Genomic DNA, 27353 nt, shown 5'->3' on the forward strand with positions numbered 1-27353 from the left:
TCGCAGTTTTTATTCACGAACCTTGCAAGAATAAACTCGCTTGACAAAACTAAAAGCCATTCTGCAACTTTTCCTCAAGGGCTTAAAAAACACATGCAAGGATACCAACATCTTGTCAACTATGTACAGTGTGCTGTACATTGTTAAGGGGAACGCAGTGATGTGTGGTTTGAACACTTTAATGTGCAGTTCTCACTTTGCCAACACTTAGATGCAAGGAACGGTGAAACCTACGTCAGTGTGTACTGCACCGGTGTGCAGAAAGGTTCCCAGTGCCACCAACCACAAGTCATCTGCTGCAAAGCCAGGCAGCAGGACAAAGTTTTATTGTGCACTTGCCAGGGGGACAAATTTGTACAGTAACAGTTTACTATACTTGCAGACAACTTTCTGTGGCAATTAAAGGAAAGCTAGAGAGGCAGAGCATGCACATATAGAAGCATTGTTGAAAATTGAAAAGTAAGGTAAGACCTTATTTACAACAGTAAAATAAGATAATACACCACCAAGTGTTAAATTTGACTTATTTTTTTTTTTTGCATTTCTCTTACGAATTTGATGCAAAACTATTGCACATGAGAGCTGCACTGATTGTATGCTCCAAGAAACCAAAAGCGCTGTATAACAGTGCTGGAATGCTTGGCACAATAACACATGCGGAATCCATCCCTGTAGCTTTCCCTTCATTGCCACAGGAAGCTGTCTGTGAGCACAACACTAACCCTTTTGCAAATGTAAGTATGGTCAAGACAATGTTATTGAGTTAATTTAGACTACATTTCCAAGACACGGGGCCCATACGAGGTCTAACCTTTGGTACTCCATGGGCCAGGACCACGGGAACAGCCATCGGATTGTGGACTCTATATGGTTCCTTTTCAATCGTGGTGAAAAGTTGCCATGTTATTGGAGTTCACAGCAAGTAAAAGAGCTCCTGGTGTGATTAAAACTAGACCACACTGCGGCCTACTACTCTGTGGTCTTAATGTGCAGCTAGTCTACTGGAGCATTTGTGCCTGTGCCAAAATCAATTTCGTGAGTGCAATGTACTGATCTTGGTGACATGTCCAAGACAGGTTTCTCTTTTTGGGATGGCTTTCCGAGAGCTGTTGGGCCAAATGAAAATCTACACTATGTTCTAGATAAGACGAGACTTTGCATATGTGACACGTGAGGGTTTCTCTGTAGCACCATCCAACCCTCTATTCAGTAGCCTCTCCTAGCTACTGCTACTTCAAAAACACTTTATTTTGAAAATACATTGCCACTTGTATCTATGTGCTCAAGCCTGCATTTATGGTGAAGCATTCTTGTTCGAACCAACCCACTTTTTTGACATGTATCTGGCTATTTTCGTGGGCCGATTTCGAAGATAGTGCTATATAAAAAAAGAAGTAGCCATTAAATGAAACCGTGGTTTGGAGCATAATTGGACATGAGAATTTGCCTGAAATAAAGTGCACAGAACAGCATAGACAACCATGAGAACAATGTACCCTTGATAAGCTGCCTTGCATGAAAGGCACACCCTTGCTCTAGATTTAAGATCGCACATTTAATAGTACAAGGGTGTGCTCGAGTGCAGCCTCACTTTGCTCAAGTTGCACTCAGCAGAGCGCTCTAGAGACTCTCCTTGCGCTCGTTCCACCCTGTTGCGAATGGGTCGCAAGCCCCAAGGGTAGCGTTGGCCTGGCGGCCTGGGGCACAGCTGGAAGCATCCGAAGGTCCTGGCAAAGGATGAGTCGACTGATAACAGAACAACTTGTTTATTCTAGCATCGCAAAATAGCGGCCGGTCAGGTCGACCGAAGTGGAGAAACGGGAGACCACGTTACTCGACGGAAGAAATCGAAGCCTCTCTCTTGGCGTCCGGGGGCAGCTGCTTTTATACTCTCGGAGTCGAGGGCAAGAAGGAACGGCTCGGAAGAGGCGCACGTGACGGCGGCGCACGGAACACGTCGCAACAAGTCTCCGCCAGGCCGGCGCCGGTCAGACCTCCTCGCTTCACAGTTGGGGAGCTCCTCTCCCCGGCTGCCGCGCTTTGACAAGCGTGGGCACCAACACACATACACACACACACACACATACACGAAGACACGTGACATTGAAACATGCCTGGACGCGCTTAGCAGGAGGCGTTGGGACAGCGCTTAACTGGCCAAAATGTCCGCCGCTGTGAACGAAGCCCCGGCGTCCGTTGCATCCGCGCCGGCTATACCGCACGTCGAAGGCGAAACGTAACAACCCTTAAAAAAAAAATATGGGGTTTTACGTGTCAAAACCACTTTCTGATTATGAGGCACGCCGTAGTGGAGTACTCCGGAAATTTCGACCACCTGGGGTTCTTTAACGTGCACCTAAATCCAAGTACACAGGTGTTTTCGCATTTCGCCCTCATCGAAATGCGGCCGCCGTGGCCGGGATTCGGTCCCGCGACCTCGTGCTCGGCACGCTCCACCTATAGGCACCTGCGGATTTCTGGAGACGCACATAACCCAGAGTCACTGGATGTATGCTCGGCGTAGGGAGCACACGTGCCCCCATTTCCTCCCGCGTGCTCGCGTCGCCATCCCGGTCGCACATTCTGGACGCGTCGAGAGCCCACGCAGACACGGGAGAGAGGTGCCACGAGCCGTCCCGTTCTCCTTCACTCTCGTGACGCGCCTACCCTTCCTCGCTGCTTGCGGGAAAGGTATCTGACGGGCGGGGACATTCTCCTCACACAATGTAAAAAGGATATAAAGGCGCATCGCCACGGGAGACCCCCGGCTCTCGGGCGTCCGACTGCGTATACGAAAAAAACGTATCCGATGCAGCAGGGGCCCGACCTCTAACCTGCCGGATTGGATTACCTGCTGCAACCCGTGAGTGCAGTGGCGTAGCAACGGGGGAGGGGGCGTGGGCCCCGGGTGCACGGGGCCAGTAGGGGGGGGGGGGGTGTCTTATACGTCTGAAGACACCCGAAAATTGTGGATATCCTCGCCTTCCTCGACTACAACCGGAGGGCTGACAGTAGAGCTAAGGGCTCCGGGTGCCAGACGACCTAGCTACGCCAGTGCGCGGGTGATCTCGTTTGTTTGACTATCCTAGGCAACGAGGCAAGCCTATTTATTACTTATTACAGAGTGGACTTCCCTCTGCCAGCGTCCTTTGTTGCTTGTAGCAACAAGGAATACGTTAGAGTTGACACTGCTGGCTTCCTTATTCATTCAAACCCAATGTAGCTGCAACTGCATGTGCTGCAAGTTGGGGAGTACCACAGTACGACTGTGCATGGCTAGATCCGGAGCTTGCCTTCAGCCCAGTCGCACGCAGAGCATACCCTCACAACAGTTAAACCTCGATATAACGAAGCTGGCAAAATCAGCAATTTGATTAGTTATATTGAATTTTAGAGCGCAGCGCTTAGGCACCCGCTCCTTTATTGAGCGTCGACGTCCCTCGGCGTAACTGCATGAACGCACTCATGCCACTGCTCGTGCATTCGTTGTCGTCGTCTTCCACAACAGGCTTCGATGCCGCTCATCATGGCAACGTTCCCACACTGCCTCTTCCTCTGCGAAGGCGCTGACCCACTGCCAGTCAATGCGATGATTTCAGTCTCAAATTCTTTGTCTCAGTATATCATGAAATGAAAACACATATTCAGCTGCGCTCAAATTTCACATCAGGAAGTATCGTAATCGTCGGACATATTTTTTAACATACAAATTCGACCTTTTACGCAAGTCGCCGATGGATTTCTCTTACATAGAAGGGGCCGCAAAGTTTTCCGAATTATTGGGAAATCAGAAAAAGCAAATTTAGATGAGTAAAAAAAATTTAGTTTGCCGAATTTGACAGTCGGCGACGAAAGATACAGTTTCGTGACATCTTCACATCAGCGGTACGAAGCGAAGCCAGACTCTTTCGCAGGCACTCCATCCACGCGGCTGGTAGTTGCCCGCATGTAATGGCACTACACATATATGAAAAGCACTGGCAGCAGGGGAGTGAATGCTTCGTTTGCCTCTCACTTCAGCGCGTTTCTGCAACTCGAGATTACGCAACCCCCAGCACTAAATGCGCGGGAAGACATTGCACATGACAACATGTACGCCCTCCCGCCATGCCCACTCTTTGAACATGCGGCAGTTAACCTCTAAAAAGTTTGGAGGACGCTAAAGTTTAAGAGTGCCTGTAAGTGTGCAACACGATAGCATTCAAAGTCCCCCGACTGCTTCTCTCACTTACCTGCAACTGCAGCTTATGTAACCGTAATGTTTACCAGGAAACGCTGGCGCCGAATGCTATACACGAAGTCGAGCTTTCTGATAGAAATGTGGCCTCTTGCTTGGGCCGATCCTGGAGGTACTGCGCCCCCCTTCCTCAAGTGCAGTACCAAAAAAGTTACATCATTTTCAGGTTTCTGTTATTGTTTCGTACTTAAATATTTTTTTTAGTTTGGGAACATTTAACAAAAAAGGCATGCGCTGTTGGTGTTTTGTTTCATGAAATTTGTTCGTGGGCTGTCATTCTCAAAATTCCGCGGAATAACTATCGTGAATGTAAGACAAGGTGTGAGCAACTTTAGTGGTCGAATGATGTGGTAATATATCCCATATCGCAAAGCATGGAATATACACATACCCAAAGATATACCGCAATTTTAATTCACGGGACGCCGACACAGGATTTTCTGCAACACAGGGCCCTTAACACTGTCGCGTTAAAACAGGGCGTGCAGGCTAGGTATGCGCTCAGCCACACTAGAAAAGGAGACATGTGCCAACCTGCCCCTTACTACCTCCCCCACTCCTCCCACACGCTTTACTGCGAGCGCACTTCCCCAACCTCTTTCTTCCTCTCTCTCTATTCATATATATACACAGACAGACACATAGGACACACACATCACAAGATCAGTAACTGTTTGCAGCAGAACACTTATACAATTCACAAAGACTCTTCTGTACCAAACCCCACCCCCCAAGCGTGTTTCACATTACACAGATGTCAATTGGTTTTAAGTAGGTAGTTCCGGCGCTGGTGAGGTGCTTGTCATAGTCTGGCAAAAGTTCTTGCGGCTCATCCTTTGCTACAAATGCAACCAATGATGCACCCTCAGGGGCATGCACCTGGAATGTTCAATGTCGTACGTATGCAAATTGTGCAGAGAAATACACTATAAATGAGGTATTGCTGAAAATATTGAGAGTATAGGCATATCCAACACTGCATTTGAATACTGGACAATTTGCAAACTTCTGTAAGCAGGCTTTCAGACATACCTGGCCATAACCAAGATGGCTGCAATTTCGTATGCGTTTCTTGTCATCATGTGGTTGCGTTCCTGCTAATAACACTTAAAAATGAGACACTTCTTTTGAAAGCTTGGAAGTTTTGAAAAGACGGTACAAAGGGCAGCAGAAATGATGTCATCAGACCACATGTTGATACCTTAATTTCGATTCTAGCCTAAGGTGTGCCATCACTACGCCAGACGAGGTGCATGAAAGAGCGCACTTTTAGGTTTTGCATATCCAATCTACACATCTTGCCGTTGATTGCTTTTTCGCTCGTGCACAAATGCAGAGCCATTCAGCATCGGGGTACTTATGCGTAGAAGCTACTGTAGCAGCCACTCTACTGTTTGTGCACTTGATGAAATGATTACGAGACATACAACCAGATGAAAAAAAGAAAGCATTTATTTACAATCGCCGCTTAAGAGTCGCAACAATGGTAGCACCGAAAAAGCTCTAAAAGACCAATGTCACAGCAGTCTTATTTTCTTCTGCAGCACTTTCATGCATGAAATATATTAAAATAACTCTTATGCATCTGGCTCTACAACAATAACTTATTTGCTTTTATCCTAGGTACCTCATCTCAGCAGAAGGAAAATAGCTTTGTTCAAGGACTATCAACACATTTAACATTCTTCTATACAACAATCACGAATGCCTACATTTTTTTACTATGATACAACAAATGACAATGGTCTATGAACCAGTTGAATTCTCACCGTTCAGGCGAGACAAGATGTTATGTGTGTGTGCTTTTTATTACATGTGTGCACAATTGGGGAGCTCACACAAAAATATTTCTTTAAATATACTATGATCACAGCTAACAGCATTCGTTGAAAAGAATGTCCCGTCCATTTCTGCTCCTCCAAGCACTTCAGTCGTCTTCATCGCTGTCACTGAAGTGGGCTGTGTACTTCCTCTCCTCGTGAGTGTCTCTTGCATAATTTATTAGTTGCACAACCTGCAGAGCACACACACACATAGCAGTCAGAGCTCTGCAGATAAAACTGCCCAATACTGCATCACCCATAGGAGCAGACTACAGGGAAGGCAGCATTGTGAAACAGCGCCGGAGGATTCCATCTTTGAGACCTAGCCTACGCACTGATGGTCTACCATTTATGGCCTCAAACCTTCTTGCTAACGTGCGGGTCATGGCCACCCAGGTACCAATTTCCAAGTCATCAGTTTGGAGGATTCTAAATGACGACCTTTCACGCATACCACCTTAACCAGCACCAATGCTTGGTAAGATAGGGACCTGTAGAATCGCTTAGATTTCTCGAATTGGGTCCTCACAAATGCGGGTGTGCCACCGGACTTTTTGAGCAACATCATGTGCACAGATGAAGCCAATTTTTGCAGAAATGCTCAGGTAAATTTGCATAATGTGAATTAATGCGAATTGCATAATGCAAATTTGCATAATGCATAATGCAAAGCATGGTACCAGGGTGTCTACCAAGTTGACATTTCCAAATTTCCTGAGTTTTCCAGGTTTTCCCTGTGTGCCTTTGCGAAATTCCCTGAGTGATGCAGAACTATGTTTTATGTCAAGACGGGCTGCAACCATATCGCCCAATGCTGTCACTCTTTAGTAAGCACATGAAAAATTTTTTTAAAAGAACCAACTTAATCCAATTTGAATACTAAGGAGTAGTGTTTATGTTATTAAAAAAAAGAATAGAAGGGAGAGGTTAGTGATATGCACAGCAAATAAAATGTCTTCAAAAGAAATTGCAAATCGAGTCAGACATTCTCAAATACAAATAAAAAATAGATGCATACAGAAGCAAATATTTTCGAGTCTGAGCTATTTGTACTAATTGATTGCAAGCTCAGTGGTATGAGGCCCGAATTTTGTCACAATTAAGAGTTTCTCTCAACAGCTCGTAAGTCAACCTTAACTGTCCTGACATATACTCTCAGCCCGCGCACGGCGCCTCAGTGTTGTGTTTCACTGCTTTAAAGAGTTTATTTTGTTCTGTATGAGGGACACCTGCATCTCGGCGTCAGCCAAGAGTGTTTTTTGAGCTCAGGGTCCTTCAAAAAAGCGCCCGCATACTTCATTCCTCAATGTGTTGGTCCTTTCTGTTCTCGTGCTCCTTTTGTCGCGCGCTCGCACTACGGACCATTTGAAGCATACTCGTGGTCAGTTTACAGTAAAACTTCCAATTTTTCGGACCCCCTAGGGGCCGCGATAACTTCCGAAAAATCAGGCAGTCCGAAAAAAAATTCATGTCTTTTACTGCTCTTAAGGGCTCAAATCGACGCAGGCACGTCTGGAAAAGCTCTGAATGCTTGTCAGTACACTTATTAGGCTTAGCGGTGCTCCTACTGCGACAGTGGAAGGCGGGTGCACGCGTGTAAAATTAAGGAATGCATACTGTGTCCCGTGACAATTGCCCCTTCCTACGCTTGTTAAGCTTCACCGCAATACTTTTGCTAATGCTTCACCGCGTCACACAACTGTACTGAGGCGAAACTAACTTTCAGGAACCAGCATTATGGAATGCATCGTGCTTTCCGAGCTTCGAAGCCAAAATTATTGCTGACAGCGGAGAAATGAAGAAACACGGCACCGAACGGAAAGAAGCTTAATAGCGAACGTCGAAGCAGTTAGGCGTAGCGTTGCCGCAGTGGTGGATACGGCTGCTAGCGGATCTGCGTGCGACAGCGCCGGTTCGAGGCGGCGAGGTAATCAAAATGGCAGCGGTCGTGGCTTTGATTAATGCCGTTTCGGACCTGCGGTTATGCAGAACGTCCGGAAAATCGGACGGCAAAGAGTTCTTGCGTCCGAAATTTCAGACGTTCTGATACATTGACTCTATGGGGTACGTGGTGGTGCCGCGAAGCCATCCAAATGATCGAGAATCCGGAAAGTCGGTCGTTGACTCTACACTGGCAACTCCTCCAGCCGACGACAGGGCGTCAAAGACGATTCGTTACGATTCCGCTCTGTTATTCGAGCCAGCATTACCGCGACTGTCGGCCCTTTCAATAAAATTACAGCTAAATTTCCATGATAGAGGCACAAATTCCCTGAGTTTTCCCTGAGTTTTTCCAGACTACTAAAAATCCCTGAGAATTCCCGGTTTTCCCGGTTGGTAGACACCCTGGACAGTACGCAGATGCGGATGCGCTTACCCGCGCTTACAGCCATGCTCAGCCACGGCCGACGCACAACGATGCGCCAACTTACCCCCCTATCCCTGCGCGCCGCACTTGATCGCGTTACCGCGAGCTCACACCCCTCCCCCTCTTTCCCTTTGCTCGCTCTGGAAGGTGCTCGAGACGCCACCATCTTTCTTGTCTCACCCTCGCACACTTTCACTCGCACCCAAAGCACAGAGTGTGCGGGGACCGATGGGACCTTATTGCACTTGGACTTTATACAGAACATGAGGTGACTCCACTTCGGCGGTCGCTGTTGTCGCACCGCATGCAATTTGAGGGGTGCATTTGCAAGCAGCCTTTTGTAATTCAACCATTTGGCCATCTGTATCCACAGGAGTTTCCATTTGATGTCTCAGCAATCCTTTGCAGTGGTAGCAAAATTTCGTTATATTGAAATCACATACGAACACCCATCATTAAATTCAGGTTCTAAGTACATGGTGTTATATGGACAAGAGGTTATGAAAAGTTAAATACTTTGTTATATCGATAATTTCGTTATACTGAAGTTCGCTATATTGAGGTTTAACTGTACCTTCATTTTTAATTGCACTCATTCAGATTGTGCTTAAATGCAGTTCTTCATTTTTTCGCTCAGAAATTTATAACAAATATTTCAATGCACATTTAGGCCAAGAGGCATTAACAGTGGGAAAGTGCATCCCAGCATTGCAGTTGCTGGAACCTTGAAGGCAAATATGCAAGTGAGAGGAGCAGTAGAGGTTCACTAGTTGCACAATCAGAAGGACACACACATGTACACGAAGTCATCATTTTGAGTTGCTGCTAGTATCAGGGATTGAGAGGCTCAAAATACTGAACAACACAAAAACAATGGTCTCCTCGGTACTATACTTAAACCTTGAACATTGCTGCCAGCATCTTTCTCTATCTCTCTTGCATTGATTTATATTTAATTAAGTGGTTGATGCAAATTGAGGACAATATAATTGAGTGGATTCTTTGAGTAGGGTAACTCATACGTAAAAATTTACAGATAAGTTAGATCTTTATTTTTATGATGTGTGTGGCCTATCAGACACATTTCTGGTGGCACCAAAGACAAAATTTTTGAGGGATAGTATGTGCACTATAAACTTAAGTGACTGCCAACTAGGGTAGAAAAAGAAAGTTAAAGCTGCTTGTTTAACGCAAACTGCAGAGGAATTTACAAGTTACAGCACAGCAAGCTAGCTGGTGTAACCAGTGAAAATGCAAGCAAACTGTCATTGTGTACTACAATGCATTTTGTAGCAACCTTTGGCATATGTACCAGCGTGTTTTGATATGAGCAGGAAGAATACAATGCAGAAAATATTGCCATGGCATATCACGGTTTAGTAAAGTAATACTGACGAACAGGCAGGTTAATGTTTGAGGCAACCCACAAACGGCTCTAGCCTGAATTAGAGTTAATTGTGCTGCATGTCGCTGTGCATGCTCGGTGACTGCGCCTGGCTGCGACCATGTACCTGTGCACCGTGTCTCACTCTATTTTTGACTTATTTTTTATCTTTCTACATCACCCTCCCCCACCTACAATGTAGTATAGTGAACCATACTTTCTGTTCTGCCTTCCTGCTATTAATTCTTATTTTTTAGTTTTTATTCCTCTCTCCTACGCCAGATAACAACTTTATCTTTGCACACTTGCAGGTACACTCGCACTCTGCAGCATGCAAGGCAAGGTTAGAGCCAAAGGTCCTGCAAGACAGAGGATCACAGGAGAATGGACGCTTGAAGTGAATCACAGTGATCAAACAAGGAAACCCACTAGTTACCCTTTAGACAAAGGAACAAGACAAGCATCCTCATTGTAATGTTAGCACCAGTGAGATTCCTTGCTCGACCACTGAGATTCACTTCAAGACCAACTAGCAGCACAATTCACCACGTTTCCCAACCTAGAATGGAGTAAGCGGCACTGTGCCAGCCTACCTACAGGCAGTTCAGCCATGGCATTAATCAACCCACCTTTCGTGCTGTGGTCTCACTCTCGCAGCCAACACGAAGAGATCTATGGTTCAGGTCCAAGCTGGCTGAGAGCCGCTGGTTCTCGGGTCTTAGCAGGAACTCTACGTAGAAGGGTGGCTGCGGTTGGGGCCCCAGGTTGGAAGGGAACCAGCGGCAGTAGCTGAGGCTACTGTAGTGCACTACATGTACGATGCTCTCAGCGTGAGCACCATCACGCTTGATGATGAAGGCACGCTCGGTTGATATGAGCACCCGCAGGCCATCAGGGCGACTCTCTAGCTGCTCCATGGCTACGAATCTGCACAAACATGCAACACAGTGGCGCTAAGTACTTCTGAAGGATGAATTAGCTATACATTCGGTCACGTGGTAGCTCCTATACAGATCATCAAGAATCTTTCTGTATTCATGGCCCAGAGTTTTCACCAGTGAACACAGCTTTCAAATAAACGCAACAGTACAGAGGCACATACTAGCAGAAAATGCCTACGAAGCCCAGTCGCAAGTTCAACTGCTCACCAAGCACGTGTGGCAAACACCTGATCTACTTTTCCAATTCATATTGTTGTTTAGTACCAGCTTCTAAACACGGTGCATTTGAAACCTAGTTCAGAACAGAAACTAGCACGAAACAATGCAAAAGCTAAATGTGGCCCTGTACTTTGACTACAGCATTTGCAACTTACTGGTGCAGGGTCCCTCTTTTCGAGACTGCATTTAGAAGAGAAGCACTCTTCTTCAAGGCTTAGAAGAAGGTTTTATTCTGTCCAAGAGGTGATTGCCACTCTTAGCAAATAGAAGGGCCCTCTGATAGTGAAACTGAAACTGCTGGCACTACAGTGGGCACTGGCTCTAGTGCAACTTGCACTGTTGTGACAGCACAGGAGCCGTTCTTCCTAAATACAGGTGGAGCTTTGATCAGGTATGTGGCAGGCAAAAAGGACTCGAATGAGTGTCGCAGAACTGCCATCCTGCATCAACTACTAGTGGGACACGCTGCAGCAACTTTCACGCTACTGTCATGAGCAGTTGGTGACGCTTATGGAGGCCGGTGAAAGATAATGAACTTCAACAAGCAATGCTGTCTATTTGAACAAACTCATGCACGACAGAATTGTGACGCGCTGGTAATGGTGACAGCAGTGAGCACAGTCGAGGGTTTAATAAGGTAACTAACAATCATGTCGTCAATTTATGTGCTATGTGTTACCTCACTATGCGTTCTAGATCAACCGGCAGTCACCACAGAAATTTGAGTACGTTAGATGCATCACTTATATTCAATACCAATGAGCCTATCACACTAGGAGCTACAACATGAGCACATCTTGTGCTAGGGCTGGAACTAAGCATAGAAACTAAACCAGACAGCAGCAAACTTACTGCAGACTACACTTATCTGCAATGCCTTAAGCTGCTTTATGTCTTAACCATACACTATGCTCCACACCAAAAACCCATCTTCCCTTCCAATTTGCAGCGTCTTAGAATAGGGCATACACTCACAAAACTACTTTGCAATTGTCACTTACTATTGGTCATTTCTGCAGTGATCATGTTGTTGTTATGCCAATCATGATCATGGTGACAAGCACCTGAATGTCAACTGATGGTGAAGCACTCTTATATAAAGAAAGTTTTGAGTACAGGTCTTGGTCACTTTAACCACAGGAAAGAAAAAAAGCCTCCCCTTTTTCGATGTGAAGAGCCAGTGAAGCCACAACGTTTGCAATACTGCTGGACACTCATACAGCACCCTATATTATTAAAGCCACCTATTGCTCACTATGCGAACCACATCAAACAATGCTACTAGCTTCCACAAAAAATGCATGTTTTTTTCTAATTGTTAATGCGCTTTCAGGGTAATGATCTCAATCAGCTTTGGTTTATGGGCTAGTTGCCTGCTCCTAAGCTCACATACTACATGATGTTTGGGGTTCAAAGGATGTTCCACATCTAGTGCTTTGGCCTGAGCATCACTGGCTAGCACTACCAGTGTTATGCTTGTCCACACACACAAATACCCAAGTAAGTGGAAGGGAATATGGTCGCCTAGGTAGCTCAATAGTTAAAACACTGGACGTGTAATGTGACAGATGTAGGTGGCAAGTTATCTTTTCGTCTACTTTCAATTTCACTTATCACATTATTTCTATGTTTCAATTAAACATAACAATAATTGCTCCTATGCTTCCTCTGGCTTCATTGCCCATTTCTTCATATGGTTGAGATTAACAAAGAATCTAGCTCCTCGAATCCCCTTATTCTTATCGTTACTCTTTGCAACTCAACCTTCGATACTGACCAAAAGAATGAGAAAAGCACCACTCACAGGTCTCCACTGACATCAGTCAAGTTGCAGAGGAACTGCTGCCCAAGTGCTTGAGTGGTCGAGTAGCAGGGAAGCAGGCCACCTGGCCCCGAGCAGAGACGAGGCGCCCGGCAACGCCGTGGGTGCACGTGCGATAGGGGTTTGCTAGTGTCGCGCACAATGCTTGCTGCCTCCGTCACCAGGTCCAGCAAACCGGCGGCTGGCATAGCCACTGTCCCAATCAGGCCCTTGCCCAGGCCTGTCAACAGGCCCTGGACGCCCTCATTGATGGCCCCCTGGTACGAATGCTTCGCGATGCTGGTGAAGCCCCCGACCACTCCACTGCCCAGCCGACGCAGTCCCGTTACTATGTGGCGTTCGCTCGACTGTTCGGGTGCTGCAGTGCTGCGGCTGCGCTGCTCCAGCTGGCGCCCAGGGTTGGCCACCGTAGTCAGGCTCTCAGACAGTGAACCAGCCATCTGGAAAAAAAGTTTATCACAAGCCTGGCCACGCACAGCTGCTGAGAACCTAGACGGCGAGGAATTCATTCTCTACAGAATTACGCGCACGACCATGTGATGGAGTGAATGTGACGCAATCATTAGAGCTGAGCTTCAACTGATCGTTTATTTCTGTCTGCCTTCCACACCAGGCTGCGAGTGCTCAAAGTGGCAGCGAACTGCCAAGGTGTTGTTGGGAGTGGCAATATGACGCATGCAGATAGAAGAGTATTGAGTTATTAAAAGGACACTGAAGAAAAAAGTTTAAGTTGCTTATGTAGTCTTAAAATTCTGCCTGCATTTATTCAAGGGAAAAATGTTGTTATTATAGGAGGAAATAATACCGAACTTCCCTCTCTTGAATTGCATGCCCAAGCCCCACTCATGATGACATCAGTGCGATGTTGCACATTCACACAAATTCTCGTACATACAGTAGAACCTCGTTAATACATTCCTGTTACGTATGTTTTCCCAGTGCCAATGTTTGCTATCGAGAACACGAAAAGTGACCCAATAGAGTTACGCTCATTATTTACCGGTTCATATGTTTCCGGAAAGCACGATTTTTCAGCACCAACGTTCAATATGCCGCCAAACTGTGATCGTATAATACGTTTTCTGGCCACTAGATCCCTAGCAAACAAGAAAATGTGCGAGGCGAGAACGATCAAGAACAGTATATAGCAGCCAGTCTCACATGAAAATGACGGCGCATACAGTTTCTTATTCCGGTACCAGCAAATCTCTGCCTGGGTCATCACATGCCACGTTCACAGCTATCGCCACCGAACCTATTGCGATAAGCCTCTTCACCTATCCGTTCTATAGTGTGTGGTGAGTAATGCCATTGGTAGCGTAATGCACACTTTTAGTGGGCGATAATCGAAACGTGCCGCCATTCCCTGCTGCAGGCCAGCGCGATGTGAGCATCACGGTTCACTTCGGCGGCATCCAGCGTCACCCACCAGCTCGATTTCGTTTCAGTTTCCCATCACCCTCTTGAAACACCACACAATAGGAAAACAGTAAAATGCATCTCGGACCATCAAAGCACCACCAGCTTACCATGCGCACCAGCGATCGATTGACGCGACGCTTCGTATTATGTAGATGTCAACAATAGTTGAGTCTGCCACATTTTTTAGTTACTTCGGATTGTTCATTTTCCCGGTTAGTACATTATTCCAACATGTATGAACGAGGTTTTACTGTATTACATCCCTACATGCCAAGGAAGGAGCTTCAATTTCAAACCAAGCACCATTTGCCCTTCTCCTCACGGGTGCTGCGCTCCCAGCTGGAGAGTCGACATCAATCGCACAAGTGCACCTATTTACATGGCAACACTGTGACGTTACTCACAGTGACACGTAACTTCGAGAATTATTTAAGGCAACATCTGCTATCTGTTTAATCTGTTGCTTCAATAGATGAATTAAAGTTATGAGAAATAATAAAACATACAAACCGAATGTCTGCGTGTCTTTGTTTTACTTCGTACTGTAGGAAGCGAGACATACTACCATTTTGTCCATTTCCCACATCATGCAGTTGTGTGCACAGAGAACGAAACTATGTCATTTTCAACTGTGTTCCAGAGCCGCGATCATGCTCTTTCATCCTCTTGCGTGTGTCTCAGTGCTGTTGATTGTGGCACTGACTTATATTGCTACATCGTGAAACACTGTACTAAACAAATGGGGACGAAGAAAGATGCACAAGGACGAGCATTTATCTTTCTTTGTCCCTGTTTACGTAGCTCAAAGTTTCACAATCAATTCCAACCAGGCCACCTCGCAGTGGTGCTTCAGCTTATACTTTGAATCAGTTCTTGTTGTGCAGAGCGCACAAAATCGTTCGCTGCGCAAATCAAGACAAACGCAATAACTTGCATGCGCGACTGCAACTGTAAGTGCGCCACTCAGCAATAATGCGAGACAAAGAGGAAAAAGAAAACGAAAGGAGGCGGGGCCAGTGTCATATTCATCACGGATACTCTGGCTCCAGTATGGGAGACCACCAGGAAGCAATTTCGCTCGCAAAGGCTAAAATGGGCAAGTGGAGAAAGTGTTTACAGTCAAATTTCGTTACTGCAAACACCACATTAACGAATTTCTCAAATTTATGAATATTTTAACAATAACCACCAGATTGCCTATATTTTCAACGTAAAAATATTTCAGAACTACTAATTTCAATACAGCACATATTTCGGAATAACGCATGTGGTTTATTTTCCCCTTCATAACCGAGGAACATTATTAGTATTACGAATTAGGCTAAAAGTGACAGTGCCGCAACTCTCGCGTGAAACAGAAACTACGAGTGCAGTAGCTATCACCATCACCACATCACAGTAGCTATCATCATCACCATGTCGAATGCCAGCTACTTCACCCCAAACTTCACCAAGAACTTCATGACAAAGGTTTGGCGATGTTCGTGCGAGATCCAATGATGAATGCAGCTAGTGACGGTGCCAAGAAGTGAAAGCAGTTTTTGCTGCAGGACAAATTGGAACTATCGCTGGAAATTGATGCAGGGAAAAAGCAAATCGACGTGTGCAGACAGCGTGGCATTGCCCCATCAACCGTCGCGACCATTTTGAAAGACAGAGACAAGATTGTCAAGCTTCACCAGGAATTGCAAGTCACTCCTACAAGAAAATGGCTGTAACTGGAAAACTTTCAAAATGTAGACCAAGCTGTTCTCATGTGATTCAAAGATCCCAGACTGCAAAACGTTCCCCTGTCTGGGCCAATGCTCCAAGAAAAAGCATGAGTTTGCTGATGCACTTGAAATAACTGAGTTCAACGCCAGTACGGATTGGCTTTTTCGTTTTCGCCAAAGGAACGGAATAACTTGGCAGGTAGACTTGGGCGAGGAAGAGGCTGCTGACAGAGAAGGCACAGATTCCTGGTGCAATAATCATTTTCTAAAGGTGGCTGAATCGTACTCTGACGTCGATATTTTAAATGCGGATGAGACCGCATGTTTTTACAGCTCCTGCCAGACTGAACGATGCACTTCAAAGGGCAGCAGTGCAAAGGAGGGAAGAAGTCGCATCTTCATGTGACAGTCTTGCTATGCTGCAATGCAACAGGCATGAAGAAAATTAAACCACTCGTCATCGGCAAGTATGCGAAGCCTCGCTGCATGAAAAACATCATGTCGTTACAGTAAGACTACAGTGCCAACAAACGAGCCTAGAAGACCAGAGAACTCTCTTACGAGTGGCTCATCAAACTCGACGACCAAATGAGGAGGAATGACCGAAGAATTCTACTGGTTATCGACAACTGCTCTGCTCACATTGTGAATGTTTGCTTGACACTTGCTCGCTTGGAGTTTCTTCCGCCAAACAACACATCCTTGCTGCAACCCCTAGACCATGGCATTATAAAGAGTGTGAAAGTAGAATTTCGTAAGCGCCTTGTGCAGTGGCTGATTATCAAACTCCGCCTAAAGCAGCCGACTGCAATCAATATTTGTCAGGCAGTGGAAATGCTCACCGGAGGTTGGCGGAACATGAAGGCGTCCACTATTAGCAACTGCTGGTGAAAAGCAGAGCTTGTCAAAGTACCTGTGCAGCTTGAAAATGACCTGGAGGTGACTAAAAACAACCCAGGAGACCTGTGGACCAAGGTTTCGGAACTGCTGCCCGCCGTCTCTTCCTTCGATGACTAAGTGGAGAGCGACAGCGCAGCACTAATGGCGGCGGACCTGACAACCGGAAAGGTTGTTAACTGTGTTCGTGACGTCTCCAGTGACGATGAACACCCGAATGAAGACAACTATGGGTTACTGAACACAGAAAATGAGATTGTGTCGAGCATTGATGTTTTAGTGCACATGAACAAAGTCCGCACTTTCATCGCTCGGTGCAATGACATACCCAATGAGATATTGCGCAAAGTGGAAGACGTAGACTCATTCCTAATCGGTTGTGTGTGCTGCACGCACCAGAAAATAATCACTGATTTCTTCAAATAAAACAGCTTTGAAGTGAGTGAAACATCTTTATATGAGAGTGCTTGTCTGCACACGTCTACTGCCAAGGTATGTCATTTTCATTTCTGGGTTTGTCCGCTGGCTTATAACCGCAAGTTTTTCATTACAACTATATTTCAAAATAGAGAACAATTTTCGGCGGTCCCACGTGATTCGTTATATTGGGATTTGACTGTATGTTGGTTGTGACGCTTGCCTCCTGAAATCATGGGTTTGCGGCACTTCAAATATTTCTATCTCTGCTATTAATTAACCAACTTGAAAAATTCATGCGCATGCCTCATTAATGATGTCAGCGAAATCGCAGTTACACTGCCCTCAATAGCAGCTTACACTTATGGTAGAGTCATATCATAGCATTGTGCAGTGCTACGTCCTTTGTCCTGAGGACCTCGTGGCATGCCTTGCAAAGAAATGCTCGTATATCTGTCCTGCTGGCATCAACGTTAGATTGTCTGAAGCTGCTCTTTTTGTTTAGGTGATGCCCACATTGCGCCGCCTGCAGCAGGAAACAGCGCTGCGATGTGGGCAGCACGTTTCGCTCCGGAGGCATCTGAGGCCCCCCACCAGCTCCATTTCGTGTCGGTTTCCCGTGGCCCTCTTAAAACACCACGCAATAGGAAAACAACGAAACCTGTCTCGGGCTGCCAGAGCACCACCAGCTCAATGTGCTTCGGCATCTCGTGGTGCAACAATCCACACGAGGCCTCATATTACGTAGATGTCAACAACAGTTGAGTCTGTCAAATTTGTTTAGTTACTTCAGATCGTACATTTTTTCTCCAATTTTTTTTCTAGAATGAATGAATGAGGTTCTACTGTATCTGGGCTGTTTTATGCAGGCATACTTTCCAAGAGCTTTCTAGTTGAGTTTATTATTTGTGAGCACAACACAGTGCCTCTCCCTTTTGATAAACCCTCTGAGCATGCGCTTTCAAAATTTGATATCTTGGAGAGCTAGTATAGGAACCAATGCGCTACTATGTTATTTATTTACACAATCCTATCATTGCCTTGGGGGCATTAGGTAGGGGGCAAGTAACAACAAATGTGCCACTGAAACATTCATCCCACTCACACAGAAGAACACACAAGCATACCCACTTACAACATACAGCAATATAGAGCAATGCAGTTGAACCTCGATATAATTAACATGGTTATAAAAGATAATCAAACATAGCGAAGCAAATTTAAAATGTTTCTTGCCAATATCAGCATGTAATGATTATATGTTTATAATGAATATCGGTTATAACAAATCTATTTTTATATCAGACGCAACTTCATTATAATAAAGTTCAGCTGTATTTTATTAAATAGTGCATTCTAGCATTTTTTTGTAGCAAGCCGAAAGTCAATCTAAATGTCATTATTTATGGTTACAGTACACCCTTCTTTAATGCATATAACCTACACCCAAAATACAGCAATCAGAAAAGGAAAAGACTGCACGCATAACTTGTGCAAACAACAGCAAACAACACATACATAAAATATTTATAAGCACTAACTGGCACTATTGATGGAACAAAGCAAAGGTCCAGAAATGAACCTGCTCGGTACGTTCAGCAATTGTTGCTTTCTCTCCTGCACTCTGATGAAGCAGAATGAAGATTCACGGCAACACAATTATCTTGTCTTTAGGCACAGTTTTACGAAAACAGAGTGCACTGCCAAGAAGCCACAGCCAAAGGCACAATTCATGTTATTAACCTGCACTTACACAACATATTCTTTTACTCTGGCATCACTAAATAATGTCTTAAATTATATGCACTGCAGAGCTTAAAAATTCTTATTTGTGTATTTGCATACCACTATCAGGGAGAGACATGGACATCGTTGTTACTGTGGTGCTATCAACCAGAGAGCTCACCTTGGCAGTGGAGTTGGAGAGGCCATGGGTGACCCCCTTCAAGAGGCAAGCGGCATTTCCATCCTTCATAAAGTCCGACCAGCCTGTGCAGACGTCATTGAAGAGCCCCACTGGGTCACCCAAGAAGTCCACAGCACCCAGAATCTTTGCAGCGTGGCTCTGAAACTCCTGAGAAAGCAGACAGCGAAAATGCCATCAATTTTCGACGTGTGTGACTGCTCCATATGCTCATGTGCATGAAGTGCAAGGTTTACTTCCGCAACACAAACTGCCTTACAAGCTTTGCAAGATGTGAGATGACATTTATTTTACTTTCAAGTAAAAGAAAAAATGTTCCTGGGAAGAAAGATACACTCTTCAAGTGCAAACTAATTGCATCTGTTGAAAATTTTAATACATTCCATGCATTTTCTTCATACTTAGAGACAGACAGAAACTGAGCATAACGTTTCTTTAATTCTTGGTAAATTTTGTTGCACACCCAAATGTGAACTTCATGCCTCAACTCTGAAAAACGTCGCACACAGATGAACAAAACTGACCTGCACTGCACACAGAAAGGTAATTGGAAAATACACTGCTATTCCAGAAACTAGCCACATACGAATCATTCCTCTCAAGAACAAGGTGAGAAAAGACCCTGCTCGACGACAACATGCTGACGCCTGTCTGGCATGCGAACTTGAAGAAATATTCAGGTCATTCGGGAAGAAAGACAATTCTGTCACTCAAAGGGAATTTTTGAGCTGTTGGTACATCAACTAAAGCTCTTTAACTTAAATATACTTATAGCGGGCATACAGAATGTCTCTTTTTTGCAAAATATATTACGCACTGATGCATGCGACAATAACAGGAAATAATTTTGTGCGCCATACATGGGAATTTTTGTCACTAAATGCAAATTGAAATTAGTTTCAAGCATTTTTCATTGTTCTTGCAGGAAATGCCACATGTGTTCAGCAAAAATGTTTGTATGCCTACCTCTTAAGCTGAAAGTTTATACTTTTGCAAAATGCTACAGGCTATATTTTTCTGGCAAAGTCACTTCTAAGACTAATCGAGGGCGCCTGTTGATTGTTTAATTTCGAAAAAATTTTTCCGCTAGGTTCATTCCAGTTTTATAATGCTAGAACTTTTGCTTAGGAAATGTTTGGAGAAAAAATGAAGGAGTTTGGCCTGAAAGACGAAGCATCGATTGTGATAGAAAATTATTAGACATCTACACTAAGTAAGGATAGTAGCTCTACCTTGTATAAACTTGTAAACATTTATTTGCTTACAAACTAAATTAACAAGCATGGTGTCATGCGTACACAGGCAAACATGAACACATCTCACACGATAACTGTGGACATTCCCTGTTAGAATGCTGACGTGAGGAAGAGCGGCAGCAGCAGCGAGCGAATTGCCCTTCGTGGTGCCTCTCGCTTCAACGTTAACCATGTGGTGAGAATGCACACAAAGGCATCAGCGCTCGTCGCACCTAGACTTTGTACCCATTGCAGATTACTTTCAAGATAGAGCCTACGTGCCTGCACTCAGCTACACCACCATATGCAGCTGCAGCCAGCGTAGAAAGCCCACCTATCGCTGCCGTGAATGTGCAATAAAAAACAAACAAACAAATAAGAAAAATGTATACAGCAATGAACATGTCCTCAGTGTGGCAACATTAGCGTCTGGTTAAAAATTATCCTAAGATCAAAACTAAGGCTTACAACAAAAACCACTTGACTGAAAAACATCAATAAAATAATGTCATGTGTTGCAGAACATCACAGTCACGTGTGTTTTTGTTTTGTCAGCAGCGCAGACATGTGAGGTGGGCCGCGTTTTCCTGAGATGCGTGCATATGTGCAAGAGAAAAATATGGGGACTGTGCATAGAAAATATGGATGCGAACACGCTTTCACCTGTTTATCCCTAGCCAAGCTGCACAACGCGGCCGCAGATAAGAACTCCGGAATAAGCACTTCTTTTGTTCATGTGTCATGGCATAGCAGTCATAACAGTGCGCTTGTGATTTGGAGGTCAGTAGTTCAAATGCCTGTTTGAACTTTTTTCCTGTTCTTTTTTCTTAAATATGTCTGCATTATTACATCACTTTCCCCTTTCACTTCTGCAGTAGTTGCTTTTTACCTATGCTTCACCAGCAAGCTTGATGAGTATGGTTCCTGCCAAGGGGGGCAAAGTGACCCAGTGCGAAGCGTAGGGGTGGGGGGCTTAGGTAGATGCCACTTTAGCGGCTGCAGACCAATTAATAATAAGTTGCTACTGTGACTTTGTTGCTTTCTATGCTTCCCCATAATGGATCCTGTATTGGCCGCTGTGATCCTGTTTGAACTGAAGTTAAGCGCTGTCGTGTAGTACGCATTGTCATTGGCTAGGGACCAACAGAATGGAGCGTGCACTCCTTCACAGTACTCAGGTGCAGTCTCGAGATTTCTCTCTTGCAACTCACACATGCGCACAAGCGTCAGGCAAAGAGGGTGCAGCTCTCGCGTGTCTGTGCCACCAACGAAATGGAAATAGACCCCAGTCACAGAGGTGAGCAGTTAGATTTCTATAATATATAAGAAACAACACAAAGGTAAAAATTTGTGATTACTTAAAGAATGCTACTTCCAAACAAGGATAGGGCTTTGTTTACAATGTCATCGCTTATGCAAATGCTTTACGATACATCAAAAAATACAACAGGTAATACAGTACATACCCCTCTGTAATGTTCAACCACATTGTTGACTAGAAATTCTAGAGATTCGAATGGGTGCGACTTCACGAAGGAATCTGCAACATAGAATGAAAGAAAAATGTCACATGTTATGCTTAGAGTGGAAAGTATAAGCTAGCTATTTTCATAACAGCCAGCATGAAAGTATTCATGAATTAAGCATACCAGACGGTCTTACTGAAGGCAGGTGAGGACACAAGTAAGAACGAACAGGTGTTAGTGTGGTCTTTCTCAGTCCAACTTGTGTTCGTGTTTGTGCGTCATCCTTTCAGTGACTTCAATCCCTGACAACTTATTGAAAAAAACAGTCTACACATTATTGCGGTGACACCTTTTTGTTCTAACAAATTTTAAAGAAAGATTTGCTGCTTATTGCTGCTTTATAACTACTCAAATTTTTATGACATTTTTTTGTCTGCACTGTTCAATAAAACATTCAGAATCATTGTTCTTCTGGTTCATCTGGACATTTATTGCCAACAGCTTACTTCTTCAATGGTGAGGTGCACTTATGACAGCGGCATTTCACTTTGCATACACATAGCAGGCAAGCAAAGATGCCGTATGCATTCATGGACATTAAGGACAAAAAGAAATGCAATATTGTTGCAAAATTTGAGTGAAATGCATAGCAGCGCTGTTAAAGTCATTATACAGTTGACTTCTGTTGATTCGACCTTGACGGGACCAACAAAATTGATTGAGTTATCTGGCATGTCGAATTAAACAAGCACCAGAAAAAATACCAAACCCACCGCTGAATCATTTGGCAGGATTTGCCCGGTTCTAACATTTTCCTGATTTCTACGTGTCCAATGCAAAAGTGGTCTAGGTTTTGTCCACAGTCAATTTTCCATGCAGGCAATTTTTGGCCCGATTTTCTTGAAAATTATAAATAAATAAAAGGCGCATGTTATAATCGGGTAAACACCATAATCAGACATTGTGAGCTGCGATTGTTGCTTGACGATCTTCCTAGGGCAGGCCGGAAATAGGCGTTTTCAATAGGAGATGACGCAACGCATTCACTGTCCCCCTAAGCTCCCCCAAAACAGACACTGCCACTAAAGAGGTATCAGGCTGTCTACCAGGTTGATATTTTCAAATTCCCTGAGTTTCCCAGGTTTTCTCTTAGTGCCTTTGCAAAATTCCATAAGTGACACGGAACCTTGTCTTACGTCACTCTCTCTCTCTCTAAGCAAGCATGTTAAAAAATAAAAAACGACTTAATCCAGTTTGAATTGTAAGGAGTAATGTTTACTTTATTCAAAATAGAAAACTGAAGGGAGGGGTAGTAAAATGCACAGCGAATAAAATATATCTGAAAAAGAAAGTGGCGAAAGCCATTGCAAATTGAGTCGAACATCTTCAAATACGAATAAAAAGATGCATACATAAGCAAATATTTTCAAAAATGAGCTATTTCTATAAACTGATAGCAAGCTCATTGGTATTAGGCCCGAACTTTCTCACAAGTGAGATTCTCTCAGCAGCTGGAAAGTCAACCTCAACTGTCCTGACATACTATCAGCCCATGCACAATGCCCAAGTGTTGCGTTTCACTGCTTTAAAGAGTTTGGTTTGGATGGCGGTCACCTGCACCTCGGCATCAGCCAACACTTTGCTTTTTGAGCTCAAGCCCCTTAAAAGAAGAGGCGGTACAGTTCATTTCCCAATAATTCCTCAATGCGACGGTCCTTTCTATTGTCGTCTTCATTCTGCCGCGCGTTCACTCCATGGACCATTTGAAGCATCTTCTTGATCAGCATTTCCTTTAACCGGTGACATGGCGTCAAAGACAACTCGTTACGATTCCTCGCTTTTACTCGAGCCAGCATTAGGGCGGCTTTCATTCGCTTTCAATAAAATGACAGCCAATTTTCCCTGATAGACGCACACATTCCCCAAGTTTTTCCTGAGTATTTCCAGCCTATTCAAAATCCCTGAGAATTCCCGGTTTTCCCATCTGGTAGGCACCCTGAGGTTGTTATTGGGGTCACCAAAGGTGTCAGGCACGTGCATGCAAGTTGGTCCAGTTCGAATTATCCAGCAAAGGGCAGTTTTAGGATCAAAATAATGAAAGTTTGCACCCACAGAAATGCATGGGCGCCGGCCAGAGCTTTCATCCAGAATCAAATCAACAAAAAAATCAAACCAGAGTCGAATTAATGGAAGTCTACTGCAATAAAAACGCAGGTCACTGTGTGTAATACGGAGATGAAGCAGTAAGTCACTTCAAATAAACTGCATCACAGGCAGTACCTATTTGCACTTATGTATCACCAACCACAGGCCTATGGCAACAAAAATCCTTAAATCACGCAATATTCATGGTTTTGAAAAATTGACTGCACATGAAAATTTGAGGTAACAATTTGACATATGCTTCACTATTACCATACTACCAATTAAAGTTGAACAATATATACATAAATAAAGAATAAATAGATGAACACATTTACTTTATTTTTTAATATGTTTACCTTCCTCACCCTATCCTACATGCCAACTTTTCTCCTCCCACATTGAGAGTGAAAGAGAGTGAGCTACATAAACTGCTGAAGAAAGCAGTTGTCAACCTCACGAAGACAAGTACCCTTGTTGAAATGTTAGCTCTAGCGAAATCCCTTGTCCAACCACTGTTGATCAATAAATAAATGGTAGCTCTAACAGCTGATGTTCTTTGAAAGGATAAATTGCTTATTGCAGTTACAAGCTGCACCTTCTGAATAAGATTTCTTCAGCGTGCCAGAACAGTTTATCAAATAACAGTAATAGTTAATGAGACATCATTTTGTAAGACAACTCCACAATGTGTGCTACTAAAGTAGCACAATACACCATTCATTACTGTAACAGCCAACGCTCCCCACACCCCCCCCTCTCTCTTTTTTTAATGCAGTCAATTGTGAGCTACAGAAAGAGTGTCCTTAGGTGCAGTAGAGTGATGGTAAAATCCTGACACCTTCACAGCGGATCCAAATTTCAGAGTGATGTGAATTGTTCCAGTTTTAAGCTCGGAGATAGTTGAAACTTGCCAAGTTCAACTGCAACGTCCTCAAAACGCATGAGGCTCCATCCAACTCTCTTCTTGATGGCATCCAGCTCAGGGGGGCGATGACTCAAGGTGAGCACGCTGAGCTTGACTTGGTCCAGCCTCAGTTTCAGGGTGTTGAAGTAGAAGCGCCTGGCATTGGCCGACGCCGCTGCATGTGCTCTAGATGCCAAGTTAGGAAAACCTTCATTAGTACTATTCTGTGCTCTGTTTGCCAGTGAACCGCATGCAATTTAAACCTGTGCTGTAGAAGGAAAATACACTTGCAGCATGGATCTTTAATTACACAAAACATCACTAAGAGTTCCTTCCTGCTCAAACCCAAAACTAAAGTATCTTATCAATAGTGACATGTGGCAACTTACTCAGCCTTGTTCGATGAAAAAATAAAAGCTCATGAAGTAAGCAGTAATGATTTACTATCTATGAAATCAATAATCAAACCAACCAAATGCAAGAACATATAAATCTCAACATTTCGAGGCCAACTTGGAGGCCGGCTTCGGGGCCGATGTGGACAGCTAAACGATGGATGGCGACTGTTGGAGGCATAACTACATAATTAACTAGCCCAATGAGACAGGTAATCCTGTCAAAATATTTAGCCTCAAGTAACAATTTATGTTAGGATTATGATTATATTAGGAATAATAGCTGGGCCAGCATACCTCTGCAGTTGATTGTCAATGAAAACTTCATCCCCGAAATCATCCACAAGGTGGTGCAGGAATTGGACAATCTTCAGCATCAGCAATTCCTCCAAGGCCAACGTAATGTTCTTTATGTGCATTATGAAATGCTGCAAAGAAATGCATGCACATCTCACTTTCTCTACCGGAAAGCTCAGAACTCAAGCACACAGTGCTACTTCTTGAGCAACCTATACACGACACTCAGTGGTAACAGCTATACATTGACAAATGGGTGAAGAGATACTTGCTTAATAATCTGGCAATCTATAAACTTATTGTACGTCACAGAAAAATGGGCAGAGTATCGTTTTCTCAAATTGCCCAGTAACATTAAGAGAGTTTTCGTGTGTCCAGTATTCCAGTAAACGCAAGCAAACTAGGTGTTTTACCGGGTGAGCAGAGGCGCAAACGTGAACAACCTGCATGGTGCAGCCACCTGGTGGCGCAGAGCTCAACCAAACAAACATGGGGCTAACATTGCAGTAAACGAGTGTATTCTACCTCACTGCTAGAGTAAATTTTTGGCAGCAGCATGATTGTGTTGCTGCCAAGAATTTACTCCAGCAGCACAGTAAAACACATTTGGTAACTGTATTTACAGTTGTGTTCGTCTGGTTGCGCTCTGCACCACCAGGTGGCTGCACTGTGCAGGTTGTGCATGTTTGCGCCTCCGCTCATCTGGTGAAAACCCAGTTTGCTTGTGTTTACTGGCATACCGGACACGCTAAAACTCTCCAGTATCTTGAGTCTACTGATAAGGCAACATTGAAGCAATGAAATGGTGGTGTTGTGACCATACCTCAAAAGGCCCCTAACCAGATCTGGCCATGTTGAGCTGACAAGCGCTGTAAATACAATGTGCTCTATCGATCGTGTCTGCTACGTATGTTTTACATCCCTACGTGCCACAGAAGGAGCTTCAATTTCAAACCAAGCCCGGTTTGCCCTCCTTCTCACAGGCGCTGTGCTTCCAGTTGGACAGTTGACATCAATCGCACAAGTACACCTATTTACCTGGCAGTGCTGTGACGTCATTGACAGTGACACGTGACTTCGAGAATTGTTCAAGGCAACATCAGCTATTTGTTTAATCTGTTGCTTCAATAGATGAGATAAAGTTTAGAGAAATAATAAAACATGCAAATTGAATGTCTGGATGCCTTTGGTTTAATTTGTGCTCTAGCAAGAGAGATGTACTTCCGTTTCGTCTACTTGTTCCCAGCTCGTGCAGTTGCATGCACAGAGAATGAAACTGTCATTTTCTACTGTGTTCCAGTGCTGCAACCATGCTCTTTCATCCTCTTACGTCTGCCTCAGTGCTGGTGATTGTGGCACTGACTTATACTGCTACATTGTGAAACACTGCATGACACAAATGGGCCAAAGAAAGGTACGCAAGAAAGAGCACTTATCTTTCTTCGTCCCCATTTGTGTAGTGCAAAGTTTCATGATGAATCAGTTCCAACTAAGCCAGCTCGCAGTGATGCTTAAGCCTATACTACTAATTAGTTGTTCACGTGCAAAGCGCGCAAGACTGTTCACTGCGTGAATCAAGACAAACGCAACAGCTCATGTGTGAGACTGCACTTGGAAGTGCACCACTCAGCAAGAACACAAGAGAGAGAGGAAAAAAAAACTGAAGAAGGCAGTGCCCATGTTGTATTCATCACGCGATACTCTGGCTCCAGTATGCGAGGACGCCAGGAAGAAATTTCGCTTGC

General features: G+C 44.4%; 1 protein-coding gene across 4 annotated transcripts in view; it reads right to left on the bottom strand.

Annotated features, from left to right (window-relative positions):
• Window positions 1–5671: 5671 nt before the first annotated feature.
• Window positions 5672–27353, bottom strand: part of Vps13D (vacuolar protein sorting 13D) — a 170932-nt gene continuing 149250 nt past the window's right edge. For all 4 annotated transcript variants that reach the window (XM_075686119.1, XM_075686120.1, XM_075686116.1 and 1 more), the window contains exons 72-78: window positions 25609–25739; window positions 24924–25102; window positions 21868–21941; window positions 19149–19316; window positions 12777–13234; window positions 10442–10739; window positions 5672–6251 (exon numbers count right to left, since the gene is read on the bottom strand). In XM_075686119.1, the coding sequence (XP_075542234.1) occupies window positions 6165–6251; window positions 10442–10739; window positions 12777–13234; window positions 19149–19316; window positions 21868–21941; window positions 24924–25102; window positions 25609–25739 (1395 nt within the window). In that variant the 3' untranslated portion in view covers window positions 5672–6164. The remainder of the gene's footprint in view (window positions 6252–10441; window positions 10740–12776; window positions 13235–19148; window positions 19317–21867; window positions 21942–24923; window positions 25103–25608; window positions 25740–27353) is intronic.

The sequence above is a fragment of the Dermacentor variabilis genome, chromosome 3 (assembly GCF_050947875.1).
Source record: "Dermacentor variabilis isolate Ectoservices chromosome 3, ASM5094787v1, whole genome shotgun sequence".
Lineage (NCBI taxonomy): Eukaryota > Metazoa > Arthropoda > Arachnida > Ixodida > Ixodidae > Dermacentor > Dermacentor variabilis.